Consider the following 27,902-nt stretch of genomic DNA (forward strand, 5'->3'; position numbering starts at 1 on the left):
TCCAAGCACATAATTGGCACTCAGTTACTGATGAATAGATGGACACCACAAATGATAAAAAAAAATAAGCTTGTATTTCCATAAGACATTGAAGCAAAGTGTTTCTTTGTGCTTAATTTAACTTTTAACTAGAGAACTAAGAAAATCTGGACACATCACTTCTACATCCTCAGAATAATATATACCGTTAAGCAATATCCTAGCTTAGTAGGACGGCAAAGTGTTACACTAATTCTCTTCTGAGTGTCTAAGTCCTGTAAAAATGATTTGAGACTCTCTTTGTGTTGCTACTTTAATTTTTACAGGTATTTGTATCATCTCCCAAATTAGTTTTATTGACAAATTTAATTAAAATACTGTTCATCATTCCTCTTTGATCATTAGAGGCACCAAACAAAATGAGACCTAGTAATGATCTCAGTCCCAACCACCTAATGTCTATCTCCTCTAGGTAACATCTAAGCTATACGGGTCATGCAAACCAATGATGATTACTTTCTCATAACAAGATTATCATTAGAACCTTTCAAATCAAATAGCACTCTTTCCTATTTTGAACTAAGCAAAAGGAAGGTAAAAAGAAAAACATTACATTTAGACACCCAAAAAAGACAATTCAATATGCTTGAAACACATATCACAAGGTTACTTTGTACAACAGAAAGTGTCAAACTATGCACATCAGCTGCCACCCTCCATACAGATGTCTCTGACATGGTAATAAAATGAGAAGCCATTTCATTTAATAAGAATAAAAAAGCAACATCAGTTGGTGCATATTACATGTAGCATCTAGACCTAGTTGCCTAGCAACCAGTCCTGAGTGAACTCCACAGAGAATGAAAGCCCTAAACGAATGTACAGTTTGTGCAAATTTCAAGGACTTGAAGAGAAGTGTCAGTAGTTAATCTAAATTCTAGCTGACAATTACCATACTGAGGTGGAGGAAGGAGAACCCATCATTTTTCACAGAATCAAGCATTAACTAGAGGTGAAATTCAGCCATTTAGGTTTATATCTTCTGAATCAGGTTCTATACAAAAAAAATTGTGGTAATAGGACTTATAAATTACAAAAACATCATGCAGAAAAAAACAACAAAGTATCACTGTTGTAACACCACTCATTCATTCAAAAAAACACATAATGAATAGCTATCATGTGCCAGATACTGTCCCAGCACTGGAAATACAAATATGAAAGTCACTTTACAAGTTCGTAAGCAGCCCATACTATAATGGAGTCATCAGAAAATAAACAAAGGATGACCACATTATGTGTTGTGTAATACACAAGTAGCCATGGGGGTATTGTGGAAACACATATAAAAACATCAGATTCAGACTCAGGGGAAGTGGGCCCACTGCAAACTAAACAGTCAGGGAAAACTTACCAGATGAGGTAACACGGGCTAAGTCGAAAAGGATAAGCGAAAGTTAGGTAAGTTATAGAAATGGAGGAAGGGGAGAACATTCTAGGCAGAAGAAAAAATATTTTCAAGGGCACAGAGGTCAACAACAGCAAGTTGTATTAGAAGAACTTCAAGGCATTTTGTTGTACTAGAAGTTAGGGGACCAGTACTAAAAGAAGAGTCCAAAGAGACAGGGCAACACTTTCCAGAAGGACTTCATATGTCAGGCTAACAAGTTCAGACTTCATCTGGAATGAAACTAGGGAGACGGAGAATGATTTTAAGCCAAGGAATAATATAATCACTCTGGCAATAATGTGAAATATTTTAGAGAGTGCAAAGAAGGCAACAAGGAGAATACATAAGAAGTTACAACAATAAGAGAGATCCTCAGGAGACAAAATCAGCAGGAGAGGGGGGCTGGGGAAGTGACTTACGCATAACTCAGTAACAGTGCTCTAGGAAACTTAAAAACCATATACAGTATTTATGCTACTCAACCCAATGAAATGCTAGTCTGGACCATCCTTAACAACAAAACAATGATTCAGAGGTTAAAAAGTGTCTGGGAAGGAAAAGTTACTATAGAGAAGAGTAAGAGAGGCAGAAAAGAGACAGGACAGAGGGAAGGGAGGAGGAAAAATATGATCAATTTTCCAGTCCTGACAAATAAGCAACTGAGATTCCAAACAAATAAAAATTGAGGGGCGCGTGGGTGGCTCAGTCAGTTAACTGTCTGACTTCGGCTCAGGTCATGATCTCAGGTCCTGGGATCGAGCCCTACATCGGGCTCCCTGCTCTGCGGGGAGCCTGCTTCTCCCTCTCCCGCTCCTCCTCCTTATGCTCTCTCTCCCTCTCTCTAATAAATAAATAAAATCTTAAAAAAAAAAAAAAACAGTTGAGAAAAATCTTGTAAAGCTATACTTTGTGCTATTTGATACAAGGACAGGATCCTAGTCTCCTTTCATTCTCAATGAATTTTGTCTGAGCTCTGTGCAAAGGTAAATCCCAAAGACATTAACATATACATTTATGCATAACAGAAATATGTCAAATATGACAAGAGTTTAATTCACCAATACGTACTACTTGGATTTACTAAAAGTATTTCATTTTTTCTTTTACTTCTTAAGCTTTACTTTTGATTTGAACATTTTGCCTTTTGTCCGTTAGAAGAATCCAAAGGGAAATAGGAGTAAAAGCTTGAAGGAGAAGTAGGCTGTGAAGATACATAGAGATCAGGATGGAATAAATCAGGGTGATTCAGGGTTGCTGACTGGATTCAGGAAGGAAGGAAGGAAGGAAGGAAGGAAGGAAGGAAGGGAGGGTGGGTTGAAGGAGGCACATACAAACAGGTGAGAGAAATGAGCTAAATCACTAATCGATAGATTATTGGCATTAAAATCAAGAACAAAACTCTCTCAAAATAGGTTAATCAAAGAGAATTAGCAATTTTGGTAACCAGTGCAAGCAACAGGAATCTGGCCCTCAAACTTACTTTATAATTCATGACATACCCTATTTCTACCCAATGGAAGGGAAGCATGTGCTGTCAATATGGGAATTCAACAGAATCTACAGCCATTTAATAAAAATTTTGTCCCTCTCCACCTCTAAAAAAAAAAAAAAAAAAAATTTTGTCCCTCTATATTTAGGTCTCTTGGACATACTCAAAAAAATAAAAAAAAAAAGAAACCATAGAGGAAAACACTACTGGTATTTGCCTACATAAAACCTGAAAATGTAGGTACGTTGGATAATGTAACATAATCAAAGACTTTCAGGAAAAGAACTGTAATAACAAATACAACTCAGAATTACTATCCTTTACATCTAAAATATATAATGTCAAATGAAATCAGGAGATACTATCAATAAATGAATATACAAATAGTTAATCCCACTCCAAAATGAAAATGAATAAAATGTTTTAAAATCATTCTTAATAATAATCAATGAAATGTACTTGATCACAATGGTATCTCCATGATTAACTATTAAATTAGCAACGGTTTTAGCTGTCCTATATCTTGTTAAGAGTACAGTAACAATCTTGTGGGCAATCTTGTATAATCTAAAAATATAAATAGAATAAGGTTTTTGAAAAAGAAATACATATACTTAAATCTTTAAAATGGCTCATATGCTTTGACAAAGTAATTGCACTTCTGAAAACCTATGCTAAGAAAATGATCAAAAATACATATAAAGATTAACATGTGGCATTTTTTATACTCGTGAAATGGAAATAGTGTAAATGCCCCCAAAAGGAGATGAATACACTACAGTACAGCCATATGAGAAAATACCACATAGTCACTAAAAATGTTTTTCAAGAGCTGCTAATAGCAGAAAAAAAAGTCTTACAACGTTTATTCTAAAATGAAAAAAACCAGCAATTTTTATAAAAGTGCAATTTCAACACTAGGTTTTAAAATAGCATTGAAGGAAAAAATACTACTTCTGAACAGTAATGATGGGTTTTTTCCTTTCCCTCCCTTTCCTGTACTTTCAAAGTTTTCTTTAAAAATAATGAGAATATATTATTTTTTTAATTAGAAAACAAATCCCACCTAAGTCATCTACCCCAGTAACATGTGGGAGGTCTCAAAGATATGCTCTGCATTTAAATTGATAGCTCATTCCTTTGAGATCTTTCTGTAGTCACCTCTGTTCATTTTAATATAAATTTACCAACTAGTTTTACACACTTTCATTGAATTAAAAAAGCCTCCAACAGTATCCTAAAGTCAAGGGTAGCAACTATATTAAGAACTTCAACTTACATCACAGAATTAAAGCAAAGGAAAAAACTGTTAAGTTTTTAGTAACTGAAAGGATTTTAATCACTTTAATATACTTTACCCACTTTAATGCACTTAGAACCATAACAAGGGTGTGCCTTCATATTACCTGAGGTGGTTAAGTAGAGGCTGAAGTCTCTCGTCGGACTGCACAGCAGGCAAGGACCTGGCTGTTAACTAAAAGCAGAGAATAGGGTTAGTAAAAACAGCAAACACCAAATACTGAATGTATCTGAACACTAAATGTAAAATGGGGACACAGGAGCAGAAAGAGAGGGAGTACTTAAAATGTAAGTACATTTTTTTTCTTTTTTAAATTAAAGAATTATACAGAAAGCAGACATGTTATATGAGTAAAGCTAACCATATGGCCCTAAGTTTTGCAGGGTATGCCACTGAGTTTAGAAGTAAAGAAAAAGGAGGTAAAGCAAAGAATAAGAGACTATCCTGAGAATATCTTTTCATGAGTTCATGAGAAAACCTAGTCATAAAAGTACATTTAAAGTACATTTTAGTCATAAAAATATTATCTTTCTAAATAAAAATGGAAAAACTTCTAAATTTATAGCAACCAACCTTGTAGCACTGAATCCTGGGATGAAGAAACTGGGGAGAGAGACTTTCATTTATAGCTAAGTCACTGTGAACTTGGTTACATGCAGAATTGGTTACACACACACACACACACACACACACACACAAAACCATGCATTCCCTTCATTTTGACATTACTATAAGAAACCAAAAATATCTTTTAAACATACAAAATCAACTCAAAGTATTTAATATTGACATATGACCCCAAACTGATCTAGAAAAGAGAATGATAAGATTCAAAGCCTTATTCTTAAATATTGTATACCTCAGGTTGACAGTGTATCATGAAAATGTGAGCCTTTGCTATACTTTACTGCAATATTAATGACATCTCTATGTATCTCTTTTCTCTCTGTACTTAAGATAAAGCCCTCTTATGCTATAACAATTTAACCTCCCCAAATTAAAAAACATTCATCCAAAGCAATCAGATAGCTTGAAGTAACCTTAATAAAACACCAAAACAAAAATAAAAGATTTCTTCTGCATTCAATTATGGCAAAATAGTTCTTGAAATCTACCCATAAATTATTTGACAATTCGCCAAAGAGAACCTTCTTTAAGGCAAACAACAAACTGAAAAATATCCTTTGGTTTTATATAGGGTATCCTTTCTAATTATTTCATCCATTAATTAAAATGTTCTGGAAACAAAAAAGACATTTAATTCATAACACCTAATTTTCAGTATTATGCAAGTAAAATAAAACTATCACTTTTAAAACCTCTAATATATACTATATTTGTAGGAAAAAATGTTGACCAAAATGCCATATATGAAGTCATTTTAATTAAATCATATCTAATTAATAATAATGGAGAGGCATCCCCACTTCGGGGCAAAAGTTAACACAAGGCAACAGTTATCAGCTAATTTAAAATAAAATGAGACAATTAGTCTGCTGCAATTTTAGCACACAGCCAAAAGACTCTCAGTATCTCTAAGAAATGTTAAATCTAGTACTTCATGACATATAAAATGCTATCAAGGTTTTATAAACAAAACACGTTAATACTTTAATACACCCTATATCTGCTAATGTGGTCTAAAAAGAAAATTTATCTAGATATTTCAAAAGTCAATTTTTTGAAAACAGATGGAGCAGACAGACTGGGCTTTTTCAGTTACTTCTGTCAATCTATATAGCATGCTTTCTAATCAAACTGTCTTTTTCTAAATGAAAGCAAACAAACAAAAACACCTCAGTAACAGTAATATATTTCTAAATGTCTGTTCATTCCATAGAGATTTCTCAACTCAATTCTATCTTTTTTTTTTAAAGATTTATTTATTTGAGAGAGAGAGCACGTGAGCGAGCAAGGGGGAGAGGGGCAGAGGGAAAGGGAGGGGGAAGCAGACTCCCTGCTGAGCACGGAGCCCAATGGGGGCTCCATCTCACAACCCTGAGATCATGACCTGAGCTGAAACCAAGAGTGGGTGCTCAACTGACTGAGCCACCCAGGTGCCCCAACTCAACCCCATCTTAATCTTAGCCTTCATTTCTTTTTTCTTCAACTATTAATACAGCTCCACTCACTGCTGTTTCTGCCTCCACTCTTGCCTCTTCCCTAATTTATTCTCCACACCAAGGCCAGAGTGAAATTTTCAAAATGAAAGTTAACCATTCCCCTAATCAAAATTATTTAATAATTCCCTTAGGCTCTCAGGCTGACGTTATTACACGTGTTCTTTCATTAGCCTTTCTCCTAAAATATCCTTTTGGGCCACATCGCGGGAGCATAGGATGAGTAGGACTGATTACAGGCACACTGCGGAGATACTTCAAGTTCAGTTCCATACTACCATAACTAAGGAAATACCACAAAACACGTCAAACAAATTAGTTGGTTTCCCAGTTCACATAAAAGTTATGTTTACACTATATTGTAGCCTATTAGGTATGCAATGGCATTATGTCTAAAAAAAATGTACATACTTAATTTAAAAATACTTTACTGCTAAAAAATACTAACCATCTTCTGAGCTTTCAGCAAGTCATAATCTTTTTGGTAGAGGGTCTTGCCTCAATGTTGATGGCGGCTGCCTGATCCAGGGTGGTATTAGGTGGCTGTGGCAATTTCTTATAACAAAAGAAAAATATGCCACATCAATTAACTATTCCTTTCAGAAACGATTTCTCTGTAGTATGCGATGCTTTTTGAAAAAAATGTACCCACAGTAGAAGTTCTTTCAAAACTGGAGTCAGTCCTCTCAAACCCTGCCACTCCTTCCTCAACTAAGTTTATGTCATGTTCTAAATCCTTTGTTGTCATTTCAACAATCTTCCCACCATCTTTACCAGGAGTACATTCCATCTCAGGAAATTGCTTTCTGTGCTCGTCCCTAAGAAGCAACTCCCCACTTGTTCAAGTTGAATCATGAGATCACAGCAACTCAGGCTCATCTTCAGGTTCCACTTCTAATTCTAGTTCTCTTGCTGTTTCCACCACATCTGCACTTCCTCCGCAAAGTCTTGAACGTTCCCTTAAAGTCCTCCATGCAGGCTGGAATCGACTTCTCCCAAACTCCTATTAATGTTGATATCTTGACCTCTTCCCACGAATTACAAATGTTCTTAATGGCATCCAAAATGGTGAATCCTGTCCAGAGGGTTTTTAATTTACTCTCCCAGATCCATCAGAGGAATCACTATGTATGGCAGCTAAAATCTTACAAAACATATTTCTTAAATAAGACTTGAAAGTTTGAAGTTACTCTTTGATCCATGGACTGTAGAAGAGATATTGTATTAGCAGGAATGAAAACATTAATCTTGTACATCTCCACCAGAGCTCTTGGGTGAGTGGGAGCATTGTCAATGAGCAGCGATATTTTGAAAGGAATCTTTTTTTTCTGAGCAGGAGGTCTCAACAGTGGGCTTAAAATATTCAGTAAACCCTGCTGTATACACATGTGCTATCATCCAGGCTTTGTTGTTCCATTTATAGTACACAGGGAGAGTAGACGTAGCATAATCCTGAAGGGCCCTAGGATTTTCAAAATGATAAGAGACCACTGGCTTCAACTTAGAGCCACCAGGTGCATTAGCCCCTAACAAGAGAGTCAGCCTGTCCATGGAAGCTTTGAAGCCTGGCACTGACTTCTCCTCTCTAGCTATGAAAGTCCTACATGGCATCTTCTTCAAATATAAGGCTGTGTCATCCACCCTGAAAATCTGCTGTTTAGTGAGCACCTTCAGGAATTCTCTCAGCTAGAGCTTCTGGGTAAATGGCCGCAGCTTCTACATCAGCACCTGCTGCTTCGCCTTGTACTTTTACGTTACACAGGCAGCATCTTTCCTTCAACCTCATGAACCCTCCTCTGCTAGCTTCAAACTTTTCTTCTGCAGCTTCCTCACCTCTCTCAGCCTTCAGAGAACTGAGGAGTTAGAGCTTTGCTCTGGATTAGTTTTGGCTTAAGGGAATGTTATTGCTGATTTGATCTTCTATCTAAATCATGAAAACTTTCTCCATACAGTGTTAAGGCTTTCTTATCATTCATGTGCTCACTGGAGTAGGACCTGTAATGTCCTTCAAGAACTTTTCCTTTGCCTTCACAACTTGGCCGTTTGGCACAAGAGGCCTAGCTTTAGGCCCATCTCGGATTTTAACACGCCCCCCTCACAAAGCTGCATCATTTCTTTAAAGTGAGAGACAAGTGAGTCTTCCTTTCATCTAAGCACTTAGAGACCATTGTAGAATTATTAATTGGCCTCATTTTAATATTGTTGTGTCTTGGGGAACAGGGAGGTCCAAGAGGAGAGAGACGCGGGGGAATGGCTGGTTGGTGAAACAGTGAGAACACAGAAAACATTTATCAATGAAGTCTAGGTCTTCTTTGGGCACAGTTTGTGGTGCCCCAAAACAATCACAATAGTAACGTCAAATATCACGGATCACAGATCACCATAACAAATATAGTAATAGTGAAAACGTTTGAAATATTATAAGAATTACCAAAGGTGACAGAGACACAAAGTGAGCTCATGTTACTGGAAAAATGGCACCGACAGACTGGCTTTGATGCAGGGTTCCCACAGACCTTCAACTTGTTAAAAAAAAAAAAAAAAAAAAACCCACAATATCTGCGAAGCACAATGAAACAAGATACGCCTGTGTCCAGCTTCTGCCAACTCCACAAGACATAAGAGAAGCATATCAGGTAGAAATTTGCCATAGCTCCAGTTTCTGGAACACATACGCTCAATGATTTGACTCCCACCTCACCCCTTCCCATTTTCTATAACTTATTTTCACACCTTAATCACTGATAAGAAAAATTCCTCAATCACTGGTCAATGCCTGAGTAAAATTATTTTGAGGAAGATTTTGAGTTTTCCAAAGGTTTTGCTTTCAATTTTTAAAACAATTAGCATTTTCAAAAAGAGCATGCATCTCTTCACAGTAAGCAGATGAGGTTATAAAGCTATTCCAAAGCTCTTTAAAGCCATCTGCTGACCTTTTGCTAACAGAAAATAAACCTCATTTTAGGGACTGCTGGCTCCATCATTTCTCTCTGAGCCCAAGTAGCTCCTACTACACTCACCGGACCATGAGGGGCACTGCACCCCTACCATTGGCAGGACAGGTATTTAATTTATTTAAAGCTTTTCAAATTCATGCTTTGAGCAAAACTAAATCTAAATCAAAACTAAATCACAACTGTCAGCCTTACAAAAAAGCAATACACTATCATAACAAGATTTTCGGCATTAAAAAACTTTCCTCTATAACATGAAATGAGTAATTGTCTAGTTTAAATAGACTTTGGTTTGCACGTGTTTTGTTTGTTGTTTTTAATAAAAAATACAGCAGTGTCCTTGACATGTAAGAATGAAAGGGAAAGAAGATCTATCACAGTTTACATCGTGAAGACTAAATGGGTTGTTTGAGTTAGGGCTGTTTCATGGGAACCAGAATAAAAGCTGGCATAACATATAGTATACTTCTTATTATTGCTGAGAGGTTGGGATGTCCTTTCATTATTAAGAATATATCTAGCAAAATGAATTAATTAATGCAAGGCCTGTGTGGTTTTTAGACAAGTATAACAAATAACAGATTCTTAAATAAATCTCATTTTAATGATCAGTATCACTGAGTATATCTTGCATTTTGCCCTATTTTTAACTACAAAAAAATAAGGCATTTTGCCATCTAACAAGTCTCCTTTTAATGCCAATAAATACCACATGGATTCAAAGGTACAAAAAACAAGAGAAAGTCTGGAGGTATGTGGTCCAACCTTGGTCCAACCTTGTCACTCCCTGCCTGCAGAAACCAGGTTCTTCAGACCACAAGCAGCTAGCTACTGCTCACGTGCAGAGCCTGTGCTAGCACCTGAAATCAGGACCCACACAATATACTGCCATAGTACAATCCAAAGCAAACCATACTTGGCATATAAACCAGTCAGAGGCCTTTGCCCAATCCCAGTATGATTCTGTCTCCTCTAATTTCCTTCACTTTTCAAAACAGGACAATGCTCTTCAAGATGCACAAACCCATGGACTTTCAGTCTTGAAGATCCCCAGATTTTGCATTCAAGGTTCCTTCAAGTCGTTTGCAATTTGGCTCAAATGTAATGGCCTCCCAGAGGCCTTCCCTAATCACCCTTGGTAAAGCAGTACCTCTCTGCAGGTATTGTTAGTCAGGCAACTTGCAATAGTCATCACTATCTGAAATTACCTTTGTACTTTGCTTATTTGTGTGTCTTCCTCTCCCCAAAAGAATATAAACTCTCAGGGCAGAAACCTTTTCTCTCCTGACGACCACTTTCCCCCCACTGCTTAAAACCATATATGGTGTGGCATACCGTAGGCACTCAATAAATACCGCAGAGTAGACGAAAGGTTCACCTCGCTCAAACATTTCCAATGGAAGCATGGGTTTAGAGAAGTCTAGACGCTGACCCTTTTGGTCCTGTATTTCTAAATTTTTCATAAGTAAATATGACCTATCAACTAGAAGGGCCACACATGTTTCTCTTTTCATTTCTAGCTGACTGGAGTATCTTCAGTCCTCCCTTTACAAGGAGGAGCAGTGTCCTACCACTCAATGCAACTGAAACTACAGCTCCCTGGTTCAAAGGAAACAAGTAGCCCAAAAACACAAGTCCAAAACTCAAATTATGGATATACTATCACAGGCATTACCAAAAGACTAATCATGACACAGTTCCTTCTTTCTAATCTATGTCTTTCTGCATGGTGTTTTGTTTTGTTTTGGTCATTAAATAATAGCTACAAATAAAGCAAAAATGTCAACTAAAATCTATTTTTCCAACATTAGTGGAAGTTTAAAACACAATCAAAATTCAGTCTTCTACAGTGAATGTCCATAAAAAAAAAAAAACTTAAACTGGCAAGACCGCAACTGCTTCAAAAATTTACAGAAAATGAGCAAGTAATAGGGTACATATGATTCTATTCAAATAAGGCTCACTTAGATGTAAAAAAATATATATATCCTTTGGCATTTATTTAATACTACTAAAATGAAAGTGCTGTGTTACACAATTTTCAAGATACTACTGTTAACTGTAGGTAAGTCACTTTGAAAGGGAATCTCAAAACACTCCCAGCTCAAAAGCACGTGAGGTTGCAAGAAAATTTAAATTCAAATAGCAATCCGAAGATTATCTACTCAAGTATGGAAAACCTAAAGCATACTTGGTTCTCATATCTTTTCAAGAGTAAGGCAAACACAGAAAATATTTTCTTCTTAGATTTCCACTCAAATTAGATCAGCCTGGAAAGAGTAATTTTTAGAATTATGATCCTGGAGGTAAGCACATGGGTATCTGTCTTATTCTGCATACATCTGTGTTTGAAACAATTCAAGAGAGGACAGGAAGGAAGGCTGACTGATTTTCTAGCACCGTGAGGAATGGCTTAGAGGTGGGTGATCCAGGGATCTAAGATGAAGAATCAAATCATGGCAGAAACAGTGGCAATAGAAAGGAAGACATGAATGGGAGAAACATGAAGGAGGTATATTCTACATAATTTTATGCCTAAAACAGGAGAAATTATAGAAGATATCCTGGTAGGTAGATTGTTCTATTAATTGCAACAGAGTGGCCACAGGAAGCGGAGGAAAGAAGAAAGGAAATCGTGTGTTTTGGCATGCTGAATTCGAGGTGCTTCTGAATACCCAAGAGGCAACTGAACATGCGGATCTAGAGCCCTGGAGAGGATATGGTGCTAAAGATACAAATTTAGGTGTTGTCAGCAAATAAGTCACAGGTAAAGCCACGGACTTGGCAAAAAAGGCTAGGGATTATGCATAAAGCAGGGATGCCCAACTGTCAATTCACTAGTAGGTTATCAGAGTACAGTGTTGAGGGTTCATTCCAAGCTGCATCCAGGAAGAGAAGAGGACTGAATGCCAACATCTGCTCTGGATACGGAATGGGAGATTAGAGGTATCTGCCTGGTATGTGCTATCCCTAGTGGGAGTAATAAGGAAAATAAGGAATTTTGCCAATAGACTTAAAAGTTTATAACACTGATTCTAAGCAATTACAGATTCATGAGAGAGGGAAGGTGGGGGGAGAGAGAGAGACAATACAACCAACAGATCCTTTAACTCTTTCATTAAACACCTGGAATAAATGAATTACAATTTGTAAAAGAAAACCTTCCCTAAGGAAAGCACTCTGCCTCCTGGTTGTGAAGCTATTGCTCTTAACACCCTAAAGGAGACTGCTGTCAGCCCGCTGCTGCTCTGAAGCAGAATTTGTAAAAGGGCCCACAGAAAGGGGGGAAAAATCATGATCTCCTCCTCCAAATGGCGGGCATGAAGGGAGGGAACAAGAACACACAAGCAGGCGAACTACATAAGTAAATACAGTGAATGGTTCTTAAAGAATCAACAGACATTTCAAAAACAAAGGTGACTCAATCAGTTGAAAATGAGGAACAAGACAGTGGCTTCGTTTTAAAATAATAAATCCCTTCTTTCTGAACTACTCACCCAACACTGGCTAAATTAAAACACATAAAAATGACAAGAAAACAATGCTCACTTGGAAAATATTGCTCAATTTTGTTCTCTGGCGTTTTTACCCTCTACAACTCATTTCAGCTTCCTTACAAAACTCAAGAGGAATGACAATATGCACTAATATCAAAGTTGTACCTTAAAAGAATTCCAAGATGGGTAATCAGCACAAGTTAGACCTTTCTTTTCGTTTAATCTTGTTCTACTCAAAGAGGCAGAAGAGTACTCTCTTCCAGTGATATTAGGGCAGTGACATTTATGTACATGTACAAATGGCAAAGAGATCAAATTCAGGTGTTCTTTGAATAGACTTTATTTTTTAGAGCAGTTTTAGGTTCACAGCGAAACTGAGAGGAAGGTACAGAGATTCCCCGTATACTCACATGTATAGCCTCCCCCATGAAAGTGACACAGTTACTACAACTGACGAATTCACAGACACATCATTATCACCCAAAGTCCATAGTTTACATTACGGTTCACTCTTGGTGCTGCATATTCTATGGGTTTGGACAAATATGTAACACATGTAGTATCTACCACTGTAGTATCATACAGAACAGTTTCCCTGCCCCCAAAATCCTCCATGCTCCACCCATTCATCCCTTCCTTCCCCCATCCCCAATTCCTAGCAAGCATTGATCTTTCTACTGTACTCTCTCCACAGTTTTGCCTTTGCTGGAACATTACAGGGGCCAAAGGCAGGCCTCTCCCAGATGGGTCACTTGGACATGAACATTATTTTGAGTTAACAACAATCAAAACCCAGCAGATTCAGGAAAGGCTCTTTACTTCCCCTTCAACCGCCTGCTTGTATTAGAAAGAGAGCTATTAACAGAGATTCCTCTTTACGCAAGAAACTAACAGGGCAACCTTTGTTTTTCAAGCATCTCCTCACCTTCCTGTTAATGGTTTTCTCCCCTTTGTATCCTCAAACCATAACCATCTCCTTAGCTCATATAAGCAGTATGTTGCCGCACTGTCTTTGGAATTTCCATGTCTGTGTGGATTCCCCATACATATGCTATTAACTTGGATTTTCTCCTGTTAATCTGTCTCATGTCAGAAGCACCCAAAGGGAAAGAATATTCTTCCTCCCCAACAATATCACATAGTTGGAATCATACAGTATGTAGCCTCTTCAGATTGGCTTCTTTCACTCAGCAATATGTATTTAAGGTTCCTCCAAGTCTTTTCTGGGTTCGATAGATCATTCTTTTTATTTTTTTTTATTATTTTTTTTAAAGACTTTATTTATTTATTTGAGAGAGAGAGAGAGAGAGAAACAGCATGAGAGGGGAGAGGGTCAGAGGGAGAAGCAGGCTCCCCGCTGAGCCGGGAGCCCGATGTGGGACTCGATCCCAGGACTCCGGGATCATGACCTGAGCCGAAGGCAGTCGCTTAACCAACCGAGCCACCCAGGCGCCCCTAGATCATTCTTTTTAGCATTCCATCATCTGGATGTACCCCCAGTTTACTTTTCCATTCACCACCCGAAGGACATCTGGGTTGCTTCCAACTTTTGGCAATTAAGAATAAAGCTGCTATAAACATCCATGTGCAGGTTTTGTGTGGACACACGTTTCAAATAGGTGTCTTTTTAAGTTAAGAACAAGTGGGAATGCTTTTCAAAATGTCTTTACAATCTCATTTCATAAAAGATCTGAGACGGCTCCTACTGCACCTTACTTCACACAAGAGTACCAACTCAAACTCTAGAATACTAACACTTTTCTACTAAGTTGAAGACGCATATATTACGCTTATGCATATGTTCTAAGAGACATGAAATTTATACATTGAGAAAATAATTTTTGAAATCAAAAGGCAACAATTTCTTTAAAGAGAGACCTCACAGTAACAAAAAGATAGAGATCTAGAGAGAACAGGTTGTTCAACAGAACTATCACTTTTATTACTGGGACCAAGGCAGATGTCAAGTAAAATTAACTTTTACAAGCAGCTGCTCTTTTAACTTCATTGATTTTAACAATGGAAAATCCTGTGTCTTTCTGAACTTCATTTTCTTATAATAGCAAGGGATCCCAATTACAAATCCCAAACTGTGAGAATCCCCCTTGCTCCTGGAACCAAATTTGTCCCCCAGTTTCATGTTCCCCCTTGGCTGCCTGAGATGCTATTCACCACTAGTCCTAACACTCTAGTACTTACATGCCCACAGCACTTTCTGGTTGTCACTGGGCGCATACACACATTATCTCACTTGATCTTCACAACAGAGTTGGTTTCATCAGTATAATGCTTGAGTACATGAAAGTTTCTCTATCAGCTAGCCTCAAACATGATTTTCAATATGTAGGCTCTAAAAACCAACCAACAACCTTGTCAAGCAAAACGCATAGATTTCATTTGAGCTCTAAACATGCCCAAGTAGTTTAATTTCCAAAGAATATTAAACAGTGCAGAGTTAACAAGATATTTCCAGTTCAGGGGTCTGGATGATATGAAGAACTGAGAGAGTAAACCTGCGAATAGTGAAAGCAGACATCCCAGTGCTGATTTTTGATCATGAAACCTATGGAGTGAAAAGAAGCTTGTTATTCAAAGGCTAACCTAAGCACCTTACTGATGCTTTACATCATTTAGAAATGTAAAACAATTGCTTGAGCAAGGGAAAAAAAGGGATTAAGAGATGTGCAGTGATAAATGTACATGGATCACTGGATTTTTTTCCATAAAGTAAAACACCCATAAAGTCATTTTACTTCTAGAATACTCCAATAATTTTGGTTCAAAATTCTTAAGCTACTATAGCAAGCAGTTCCACAATTAGACTTCTCATAAGCAAAACAAAGATCTGGCAAGTGGGATTCAACACATTTTGTTTTTCATGGTGGCACCCAAGAGATAATGAATTGTCAAACTTTTGGTTGTCTTCTTAAAGGACTGCTCTTGTGGAGTAGGAATGAGGGCAGCAGCAACACAGCCAACATTCCTCACGTTTTTACTACATGCAGGGCATTTTAGTGGGAGTTCTATATAGACTCTAATCCTCACAATATTCCTAAAAGTGCTATTATCCCCAGGGCACCCCAGGGCTTCACAGACTGTTCAGCCAAAGGAGACCTGGAACATCCAAGCAGAGGGAACAGATGACCCTTATGCCCTAAAGCACCATTTAGCCTCATGATTTTATCTTATCCAGAATTTGCATTTGATTCTAGAACCTGTCCTTCTTGGTTTTACTATAAAGTTGTTTATTTTACCATTGAGTAAAACAGTGCCATTGCTGTCCTTTACACATTCCCTAATATATCTAGTCCTAAATATTTGGCCATCCTATAGCTTTAAAATACATGCTACCATATTTCTACTCCTTATAATCTCCCTGAAAGAAATCTCCAGTGCTACATTTGGGACTGGGGAGTTGGCTGAAATGATTCTGTACCTTGCTAGATTTCACTGGCTATAGCCTGTGTCCTTTTGTACAACTACCACAATTACACAGAGACAGAACTGACATTTGTTCAGCCATAAATCTTTATATGCAAAGACTCTAAAAATCATTTAAATTCCTGGACTTCTCATTCATTTAATAAATTTCTGAGGCAGTAACTGAAGTTCTAAAGTTCCTTATTCATTATCACAGTTTCACTCATCATTTTTGTCTCCCAAAACGTCTATACCATATTTACCTAAGTTTACATTTGTCAATTCCCTATTTAATGCAAGAAATATACTTATCTGAGTTTTCCAGAACCAAACTGTTCCTCTTCTGTTGGTTATTTGTAACCATGACTCCTGAGCAAAATATTATGTGGAAATTTTTCATAAAGCTTCCTAAATACACACACAAATTCAACTATGTGCACTGAAATTGCCAACGGTATCTATAAGCTTCCAGTAAATGTTTAAAAGATTGCCCAGACAGAATAGTGGCTTTTACAGTGCATGTTATTCATCTTCTTTAAGTAGTACATCCCATGATTCTTTAACGTCCTGCTGAGTCTATTTCCTGGTATAAATGTGAGACATAAGCTACACATTACACTGGCAATCTTATCTCCATTCTAAATATTACTAAACAATGTACCACTTCTAATGTTGGAAACTTTAAACATAATTTATTCTGTACTACATTTACATGGTTAAATTTATTAAGTAATCTAAAACTAATATCAAAAGATCCACAATTATATTTATTACCAAAGTGAAAGGTATGTATGTGTAAAGTTCATATTTTCATTTTTCTACAACAATGTTTTTTCCCTTGACGTGGACTTTTATTAACACTTGGAAGTAGAGATAGAGCAATAGGGAGTGGAGTGAGGGGGTGGACAGGATTTTTATAAAAGCGCCGGTAACAGTCATCTGTTGGATGACAAAATACAGTCCTTGGGAATGCACTTGAAGAACTGGAGGGTCTCAGGTCATTAAAAACAACTGATCAACAACAAGGATACATAAGACTTCATTTCCTTCCACAGCTGAACTTCAAGCCACTGATCCAAATGTATAGTTCAAGGATGGTAGTCCCAGATGGCTAACAACATACCTCTAATGTTTCTGTTAACAGATGCTGCAGCAAGTATTCATTTGCTTAGTACTTCAGCTACTCTTCCTTTCCTCTGTGACTTAATTTTCACTGCTGTCTTAGAGCACCTTGATTTCTTCCTTAATAAAGACTCTGCCTTTGCAGATACAGAAAATGTTTTTAGTTATGTGTAAAACAGCCCAGTGTGCCTTCACATCTCACTCATAGTTTATTTCTCTAACCTGAAATGAGATACTGTACTATTTTTGGATTCGTTCAACTTAGTTGAAATTTAAGCTATTTTCTATATTCATTAAGTAGTCCTACAGTTTTCCTTCAAAAATAAAGCCATTATATAATTTTGTTCCTCTAATAATTTTTATATTTAAGCACTTCTGAGAGGAGCTCCTTAAAATACTTGACCAGCTTTCAATTACACAAAATTAGAGTCTTGTGATTAATTATAGAACTTCTGATTATATTTAAAACAAATCAGAACAGGAAAAATAAATAATTTCCATTACTAGGACATAAACATCAGTAACAACCTCTAATTATGAAATGGAAATAGAAAAGTATAATGTCTTTACTGTGGTAAGGGCATTTAAACAATGACAACTGGACTTTTCGCCTCAGCACTCTATCAGATGCATTTTCAAAATGGTTTTTAATTCATCATAAATTTAGAGACAAAGCTCATTAATACAACTGAGAAAGTAAGAAGGAATATGAAATAAATGTATTTTGAAACGTTTCAACAAACATAGCAGGGTACCCCAAGTCCTATTCTTCCTTTTATTTTTTTTTTCAAGATTAGGAATCATCATAAGTAACAACCTGGATCACTGATGTCTTCTCATTTCTTATTTCAAATAACATACAATCCCCTTAAGAACACAGACCCAAGCCCCTGAATTTAATTTATTAATATAAAAGAAATCATTTCATCGTTAATCTAAATCACCTAGTAAATTTGAACTCCATGCAAAATTCCATTTTTCTAAGAAAAACATTTTTCTTACTATTTCCTTTCAGGTTATGACCTCTTCTATTATTTTTAAGGTTGGAGATAATTACCAGAGTCTATGGTAAAGAAGAGATGCTAGTCTAAAAACTGAAAGAATCCTTACCTGCTTGCTTAGATAGAGAAGGCTGTTTTTGTTTTGTTTTAAATAATATGGCTATTAGAACAACTGCCTATCATTCTGACTGCCCAAAATTATGAACTGCCATTTTAGTGATGGAATGGACCCTAGCTAATATTTTCCTGCAAGCTATCAAGGGTGTGTGGATTCTAGACCACCATGACATACTATTAAGTGCACCTTTCCCATCTGACTCAAAGCATCAAGGTATGAAATCAAGAGAGGGGATAAAGTAAGCATGTTTAAAGATACATTTCCTAAGAGTACTCATTTTAGTATATCATATTTGTAAAACATCCTTTGATATCAGAACAGCTAGTTGAGACTTTTAAAAGACCTTGACATACATTTGACTGATTGCTTTCCAATGACATTATTTCATACTTTCTGGCACAATCGGGCTGATAGTGTTTGATGGATAACCAGACAAGCAAAGGACAAGTCTGAGCAATAGCCATCCTTTATATCTGACATCTTCATGTTTTATTACATATCGTAGGAAAAGAGAAAGGGAACAAAACCCATAGGTAATGTTAGTTCCAAAAGATCTTACTACACAAAGGCCCAAATCAGTGTTATTTTGAAGCAGCCAATCTTGACATAAAAATGCATTTTGTTGCAACTAAAAAATCATCAACAGTTATAAAATTGGGAGAGGGAGAGATCTGCATCTTACACTTCTTAAAGTTTACTTTCTCTAATAAAATGCTTTAAACAAAGCGCCACAAGATCTCCTGGACAAAGCACAGTACACAAAATGCAAAGCTTGGTTTTTCCTGTTCTGCTCTCTGTGCCTGACTTATATTGCCCCCTCAGCTTGTTCATGTTAATCAAATGTAAATGAATGTCAGCATGAACTAAAATCAGTCCTACCAATATGTTTCAACAGTGCTGGCATGTGAATTTTCAGACAGCTGACAGAATTTTAAAGTCAACTACTGAAAAACATACATTTGTCCCAAATTTCCACTGAGATTTTTTTAAAAAGGGACATTAATATTACCTAAAAGTACTCAGCATAGACTTTTTTCATTATAGACACATCATAGTAAAAATATGGGGAACTAAAGACTTCAGACAACTCCAAATGTCCAGACAACTGGACATTTGGAACAGCATCCTGTGACTTTTCACCAATGTTCTAGCTGGAAGTCAAAGAAAGAATTTTTGGCCCCTGTACCAGGAAAGAACAGAAATACTATTCATTAATATGAGCAGGAGCAAATATGGAAGGAAAGATCAGAGGCTCAGTGTTGTCCATGTTAAGCTTGAACTGCCTGTTAGACAACCAGATAGAAACATCTGGACTTACAATATAAAACTGTAAAACCAGTCAGTCAGAATATTCTATAGATTTATGTGTTTTAACATAATTTCTACCTTGAAAACTACAGCAATCAAATAATGTCTTCTAGTCTGAGTGCTCCTTTTTATGATTAGCTACAATTAATGGATATAAATATATCACTTGCTACAAGAGCATTCAGTTCTAATACTCCTTACTACAACTGAGGTCTTACAAAAAGCTCTTAAGCCACCCAGCAATTAGAACACTGAACCATCATTTGCTTCAGGGATGCACTGACAATATGGTAACAATTAGCCACATATGGTATTGAATTCTTGAAATGTGGTTAAATTGAGATACGCTGTAAAATACACACCAAATTTCAAAGACCTAGTATGGAGAAGAGAATGTATACCTGTTAAAAAGTAAGTATGTATTTTTTAAAGATCTTATTTATTTATTTATTTGAGAGAGAGGAAGAGAGAGCACATGCATGAGCAGGGGGAGAGGGAGAAGCAGACTCCCTGCTGAGCAGGGAGCCAGACACAGGGCTCAATCCCAGGATTGAGATCCCTGAGATCATGACCTGAGCCGAAGGCAGATGCTTAACTATCTGAGCCACCCAGGCGCCCCAAAGTATGTATATTAATTACATACTGACATAATATTTCATATATATTGGTTAAATATAATACAGTGAAATTACTTTCATCCTTTTAAAACATTTTTTATGTAGATACCAGAAATTTTAAAATTACATATGTGGTTCACATTATATTTCTACTGGACAGAGGATTTCTGAGCCAAAGATGAATATGACTTCTTTCTGGTACACAAGCAGTAATAACAGGCAATTTAAATCATTAAAATCTAAGAGTACAAAGAAGAGCAACTGAAAATCAGCTGTGTCATATCCAATTACTAGAAATAGAAAATTATCCATTTTATATCTATGGCTGCAAAAACACATTTCTAAAACGCATGTGCCCTAATATGAGATCAAATTGAACAATTCCCCCCCAAAAAAGGAGAGAGATAGGACTTTAATGAAAATGACAGCAACTTTTCCCAAATATTTATACAAAATCATAAAATTACATATTGTGACCAGCCACCCTAATTCTTGTTTTCAAGAAGTAAGGTTATAAAGAAAGTATGTCCCTTATTACAATGAGAAGTACTTTATCAAATGAAATATGAATGAATGAATTTACTTTCCAAGTTTTGAATTACATATTATACAGATGATTTCCCTAACCTCAAATATGCAGAATAACAGAGAAAAGGTAACTCGGTCTGATTCATGTTAATGTGTACATAATCTATTCTTTTGCTCCGAAAGTTTTTAGATTTCTTTGGCTATGATATCCTTAAATTTCGCTTGTCAATCAAGATGTGCCACATTTTTTATCTTTAGGTTTTTCTTATCTTTCTTCCTTGTTTTCTATTAGCCCTTTCAATCTGAAGTCTTTGTTCTTTCTTAATTCTGAGTAATTTACCATCAATATTTCTTTGAATATTTTTCTCTCCTCCAATTTCTCTTCTACCTCCTGAAAACCCTGTATTTGAATGCTGGCATTACTATGCCTCTCCTCCATATTTCTTAGCCTTCTCAGTACTTTCCATCTCTACTTTTCCTTTACCTTCGGAGGATTTCCTCAACACGATCTTCAAGTTCATCAATGCATTTGTCACTTGTATTCATGCTCTTTATCTGACTTATTAAGTTCTTTACTTCAACTACTATATTTGTCATATCTAATATTTCCACCTTGTCCTTTTTAGGACTTCTAGTTCCTTCTTAATACTACTACTATCCTCTTTTATTGCCGAGGATATTTATTATGTTTATTTTAAATTACCCTTCCGTTCTAATGATTCTGCTTCATGAGGAGTATACTATTCAGTTTATCTTTTTGTGTTTTCAGCAGTGGTTATACTCTTCGTATGTCTATTTACGGCCTATGAGGTCATATTCACCAAAGGATAAGAGTTAGAGGATCTAGAAACGTGTGAAAAAAGGCCAAAACCCAAGTCCTACTATTATCCCTCCTGGTGAATTTGAAAAAGATGAAGATGAGCCACGGGCACCAAATAACCACTCTTGACCACTTCTGTCTCGGCCTACTGCAAGGCAACTCCTTTGGAAGGGATCAGCCTTTAAGCTCTTAAAAGCAGCAGCACAGGGAGAAGGCAATCTCCATAGGGTATACTCTGCAAGCCCTAGGAGGACTGAGTGCCCTGGGTTTGCTGGTGAGCTTGTACCGGTTTTCATCAGCTCCTCACCCCAGCAGGGCTTTGTCCTGCCCTGAAAGGATCCTACTGATATCAATTTCTGTAGCAGAGGGACAGGCAATTATCATTTCAAGGCAACTGGAGAAAGTCAACTCAAAAACAAAACTTAAAAGGAAAAAACCTTAAAACAGCGTATTTTCTCTTGATTCCTCAAGCCACCCTGTATCCCAAGCTAACCACCTACTCATGCACACCAATTCACAACAGCCTCAATCGCCCCTGGAGGTTTTCTTACTGATTTTAGTTCTTTCCTCAGATCCGTGCTTTCCTCTAACATCTGCCATTTCTCCATGGTTAGCTTTAGAGAAAGGAGCCAACTGCCCACATTAACTCTATCTTGACAGAATCCCAAATAACTCAGCAAAGGAATAAGCTACAGTTTAGTAAAATAGTAAAATATCAGAAAATAGAATTACCCATAAGTAACTGATTATTAATTAATAACAGTGAGTATCAACAACCTAACAGTTTTTTTCTGAATAATCTAACACTTTTAAAACACCATACACAGACTTAAAAATACAAACAAACTTCAAATCCAACTGTTGGACTAACACCAACAATTAAGAATAATTCTTGGGGTGCTGGGGTGGCTCAGTCGGTTAAGCATCCGACTCTTGGTTTCGGCTTAGGTTATGATCTCAGGGTCATGAGATAGAGCCCCTTGTGTCAGGCTCCCCACTCAGCAGGAAGTCTGTTTCTCCCCCTCTCCCCCTCCCTCTGCCCATCCCCCCAGTGCACATGCTCACGCTCTCTCTCTCAAATTAATAAATAAATCTTAAAAAAAAAAAAAGCATTCTTAAACAGAGTGGAACTCTCATGAAGTGTTTGTGGTCCAACATAAGTATTGTTAGGGAAACAGTCACTTACAGCTTGTTGCCCTTGAGTAGCCACAGAAGAATGTGTCTTGGGCTCAGAACTCTTCCTTACAAAGAGATAAAGAGCTCTCACAGCCTGTGCTGGTCATATTTCTCAGTCTGGGAATATCTTCCCCTGTTCTGGGTCTGATGTGTATTTCTTTGTTCTGCTTAAGCCTGTGTGTCATGTGGCACATAGCCAACTCCACTGCTATCTCTATTCCAGGCAGTGAGGGAATGGAGTTCTTCACCTGCAGCACTGAGAGGGGAGTATAGACCATCTCCCGGGACCTGATAGGCTGCAGAGCAAGATCTCCTGGCCACGGAGAACCAGTGTCTACTACTGAGAACGATCTTGTTCTGCCTCTTCTCTATGTGAATAAAGTGTTCCTCTATCCAATGTTTGTGTGAGTTGTGTCTTTTTTGGTGACCTCAACACCTGCAAACCACACAGTGGGCTGATATCCTGGGACTGCTGTTCCTGGTAACAGACACTGTCATGCCCTTTGCTATCCTCCACAAAGTGGGACTCGTCCCCTGGAGGTGGTAACAGGTGTCACTTGCTCAACAAGTACAAAAACATTCTCAGAACCACAGATTTTTCAATGAAATTCCTAGTGACTGTTTAACCTACATTCTACTTTGGAACTAATGATAGTTTCTAATGTTAAAAAGGCAACAGCTTTGAAACCTCACTGTATAAACTCTGGAGTATTCCTAGGACTACTACTCCTGGTTCACATTACATTGCAGATGATAAGGGGCACAGGAAATGCTGCCAAAGCAATGATTCTGGAAATTCTGATCTACTGGGATTCCAACCAACACCACCAAGAAACACCACATCGTTACTGGCCATTCATTCTACTGGGATTCTCCTTTCTAACAACCTACAATACAAAATCAATACTGTATATGCTCTGACTGTATCCAGGGTTATACACCAGGATTTTAATATATGCATGACTGAAAATGGAAGTGAGAAATCAGGTAGAAAGAACACAGAATTGAAGGATGTCAACCTGAGCTTAAAGTCAGACATGCCCAGGTTCAAAGCCTAGCCCGTACTAGCTGTATGACCTTGAAGTAGTCAGTTCGTCAGTGCCTCAATTTCTTCATCTGAAAATTGACGGGACTAGTTCTTATTTTACATGGCTACTGTAAGAACTAAACACAGTAGGGCGCCTGGGTGGCTCAGTTGGTTAAGCGACTGCCTTCGGCTCAGGTCATGATCCTGGAGTCCCTGGATCGAGTCCCGCATCGGGCTCCCTGCTCGGCAGGGAGTCTGCTTCTCCCTCTGACCCTCCCCCCTCTCATGTGCTCTCTCTCATTCTCTCTCTCTCAAATAAATAAATAAAATCTTTAAAAAAAAAAAAAAAAAAGAACTAAACACAGTAAATGAAAAGAGACTTACGGACATAATATGCTTTCAATTATTTATTCAGCAAATAGGTACTGTGCCACACTTGGGTGGTGTGTTAAGAGCTCCCGGCTGCTACTACCTAACCGCTACTCAAACTACCACCATCACCATTATTACTACTTCCATGATTTTAAATAAATTGCCTGAGCTTCCCTCAGCATTAATATATGTACTCTTGAAGCAGTTAGCCTAAGAGTATATTTCCCGACTGATTTCTCCAAATTCCTCCCATTCCCAATGGATCCAAACATGCTTCTTTTAAAATATTATTATATTTTAATATATATGTGTAATACTTTAATATATTTTTTATATTTATTATATATTAACATGTATATTTTAATATATAATACATATATATTACTATATGGTTTTTAGTAAAATGCCACCTCCACAAGTCAGTGAATGTGTCTGCTTCTCATTATCTCTAAATATAGTATTTGTAGTACCATAGAAATAACGACTTTAGGTTCCAAATTTCATTGATCAAATAAACTGAGCCCCCAACGTGATATACACTGCTAGATTTTTACATTATCCCAAAAGTAGACAATTCTTTATAAAACAATATAAATAGATTCATATATACAAATACACATACAGACACCTTGACACACACATTAGATGTAGGTCTCTTTTATGGTAGTTTCCACCTTTTTGTCCATCTTTACTACATGAATATTTCATAGAAGAGGGTAGACTTGAAGACACTGATTCAAAACCAAGTTGAGTGCTTGTTCCAATTAAAATTTAATATTAAACAAGCTTATTAGAAGACATTTCTTTGTTGTAACTTTCTAAGGGAATTGTTAGAACTTGACTAGTGATCTTTTAAATTGTTTTTCTGATGTGACGGTGACTGTAAAAATTCAAGGGCTAAATAAAAGTCACCAAAAATAAACATTAAATGCATTTGCCAGGCAGCACACAAGTTTTTCCGAACTGCTTTATTTTTGGAATATGAATAAAATCCTTATGCTTCACACTAGAAGAAATCAAATGTATACTACTCAGGGGTGGGGGGGCGGGGAGATTGTGGCTCCAGTAACTTTTTTTTTTTAAAGACTTATTTACTTGACAGAGAGAGAGAGAGAAAGAGCATGCACAAGCAAGGGGAGGGGCAGAGGGAGCGAGAATCCCAAGCTGACTCAGTGCTCAGGGTAGAGCCTGACGTGGGGCTCAATCCCACAACCCCAAGATCATGACCTGAGCAGAAACCAAGAGCCAGATACTTAACTGACTGTACCACCCAGGCACCCCTCCAGTAACTTTTATGTAAATAACTAACCAAATAAGAAATATTTGTCAAGTGTCTACTCAGTATCGATCTACTTTCCCCAGATATCCATCTCAAAAGACCAAGCTGTTTCACAATAAATACTGGTCAATGGTGATCATCTAGCAGTTTCCCAAATCTCATTTCTAATGCCTAAGTTTGTCATTTAATATGAAATATGACTGGCTGAGTTATGAAAATAGTACAACTATTGATGAAGTTGAACATGTCATGTGTACTAGACACATCAGGAATCTGTCCATGTGCCCAGGGCCGTCTTGAAGCTGAATCTAAAGCCTCTGCTCCGACAAGGTCTCTTGATTATCTTCTTTCCCTTAGGATGATTCTGTGTCTAAGAACATGAGGCTTCAGATATCTGCTCTCTGTGGTTTTCCTGCCTTGTCTTCCAGCTGGTACTCACTCTACTTTGATCCTGCCAAAACACAAATCTGCTTTGTTATTCCCTGAGATAAATCTTCTAAGTGACTCCTCACTGCTTTAAATAGAGTCCCATCCCCTTAGCTTGGTCTACCTCTTGCTGCCTTTTGTTCAGTCCCATCTCTCATCTAACTTCTCTCCTCTTGGGCTATATACTCCAGCCATTCTGAAATGCAGCTTTTCCCATTGATCCAATAGCTAAACACCTATGCTCTCTGGAATTCCAGTTCTTCTACACCCATGCCCCTCTCTGGCAAACACCTATTTATCTTTTCCATTCCTTAAGAACCTTCTAGGAAACTTCTCCTCTCTGTCCCATCTCTTAACCTTAGAGCTAATGACTTCCTCGGGTGTCCCTACAGCACACACTTCTACACTGCTAGGCACACACCTGTTTGCTTGTCGCCCCCCCTTCCTAGACGGCAACCTCCTTTAGGGCAGAGGCCGGGGCTTGTTCATCCCTGCCCCCATAAAGCGCAGCATAGTTTCACTCAATAAATGACTCTGTCAATTGAGCTAATTAACCTCTGCATGTAAGGAAAATGTCCTACACACAATAAGCATTCATTAAATACCTACTGAATAAATGAACGGACGAATAATTCTCTAGCTATAATGTGTGGAATCACTACCAACATTCCTATTTCCTATAACCTAAGAGTTTTCAAAATGTAGATGTTAATTTTGTTCCTATCTTCTACTCTGTCTTATAGACCTAACATAAAACAAAACAAAGCAAAAACAAACAAAAAAACTGGCAGGACTACATTCATCAGCCCTTTCCACAGACCAATATCCACTCAGATCTAACGCTAGCAGCTACAAACATCTGAACTAATTCACATGAGCTGTCTCTGCCCACCCTAATGAGGCAGAGCTCTTCCGGACATGAACAGGTACAAATCTTTAATCACCCAAGGGGGAAAATAACAAGTGTTAGAAGGAGCCCAGGCTGAAGCAGCTCACAGGATCTAAGGAGGAGCTTCAGTAAACAAAGGAATGGCAGGGCCTCAGAGAATAGAGCCAAGTACTTTGCCCATGAGTTCAGTTCAGGGAAAGATGTCCTAAACTAACCACCGTGTCCAGAAGTCTGTGAAACCATGATTCCCCAGCTTATGTCACATGGTTACAGATTCTGAACCCCGACTGTGGATATTTATCCCTCTACTAATCACCTCATATAGCTAACCTACCACTCAAATACTATCTCCACAATCCGAGCTTCATAGTAACTTGTCTTTTCAACTTAATGAGGCAAGTATTCATCCATTCATCAATACCTACTTGAGTCCCTCCTCCTTGATAGTTACTGTTCTAGATGCTATGGATAGAAAAGTAAGCAAGACAAAATCCCTGCCCTACAGTGATGGGGACAATAAATAAATATGAAATTTAATATCAGGTACGATTAAGTGCTAGAATGAAAACAACATAAGGGGAAGGGAATGATGAGGAAGATGTGAGAGGGCAAGGCTCTTATTTTAGACAGGAAAATTTTCTCTTAGAAAGTCTTAGAAGATGACATTTGAGGAGAGAGACCTGAATAAAGTGAGAACACAAACCGCATAAATATCTGGGGGAGAAACATTCTAGGAAAAGGGAAAAACAAATGCTAAGGGCCTAAAGTTCAAGTGTTCAAGGGACCACAAAAAACTGGAAAAGGAGTGGTCCATAGTGAAGGAGAACAAATACAAAGTCCCTGAAACAAGGGAGGGGGAGGTATAGCTAGGGGAAAAAGGCAACAGCAGTTTTACAAAATGAAACTGGACAGGTTAGAAGTTGGGATTTTTTTATTCTGAGTGTGACAAGAAACCACGTGAGTTTTTTCTCATTCCAAACAGTTTTCAACTGACACCAACATCTACACCT

The 27,902-nt window shown here is 37.5% G+C and overlaps 1 protein-coding gene across 2 annotated transcripts in view; it reads right to left on the reverse strand.

Annotated features, from left to right (window-relative positions):
• The window catches only part of LOC118524408 (DNA primase large subunit), a 324,736-nt gene that overhangs the window by 133,376 nt on the left and 163,458 nt on the right, over positions 1 to 27,902 (reverse strand). For both annotated transcript variants that reach the window (XM_078055186.1, XM_078055187.1), the window contains exon 8: positions 4,325 to 4,392. In XM_078055186.1, the coding sequence (XP_077911312.1) occupies positions 4,325 to 4,392 (68 nt within the window). The remainder of the gene's footprint in view (positions 1 to 4,324; positions 4,393 to 27,902) is intronic.

The sequence above is a fragment of the Halichoerus grypus genome, chromosome 9, assembly GCF_964656455.1.
Source record: "Halichoerus grypus chromosome 9, mHalGry1.hap1.1, whole genome shotgun sequence".
In the NCBI taxonomy this organism is placed as follows: domain Eukaryota; kingdom Metazoa; phylum Chordata; class Mammalia; order Carnivora; family Phocidae; genus Halichoerus; species Halichoerus grypus.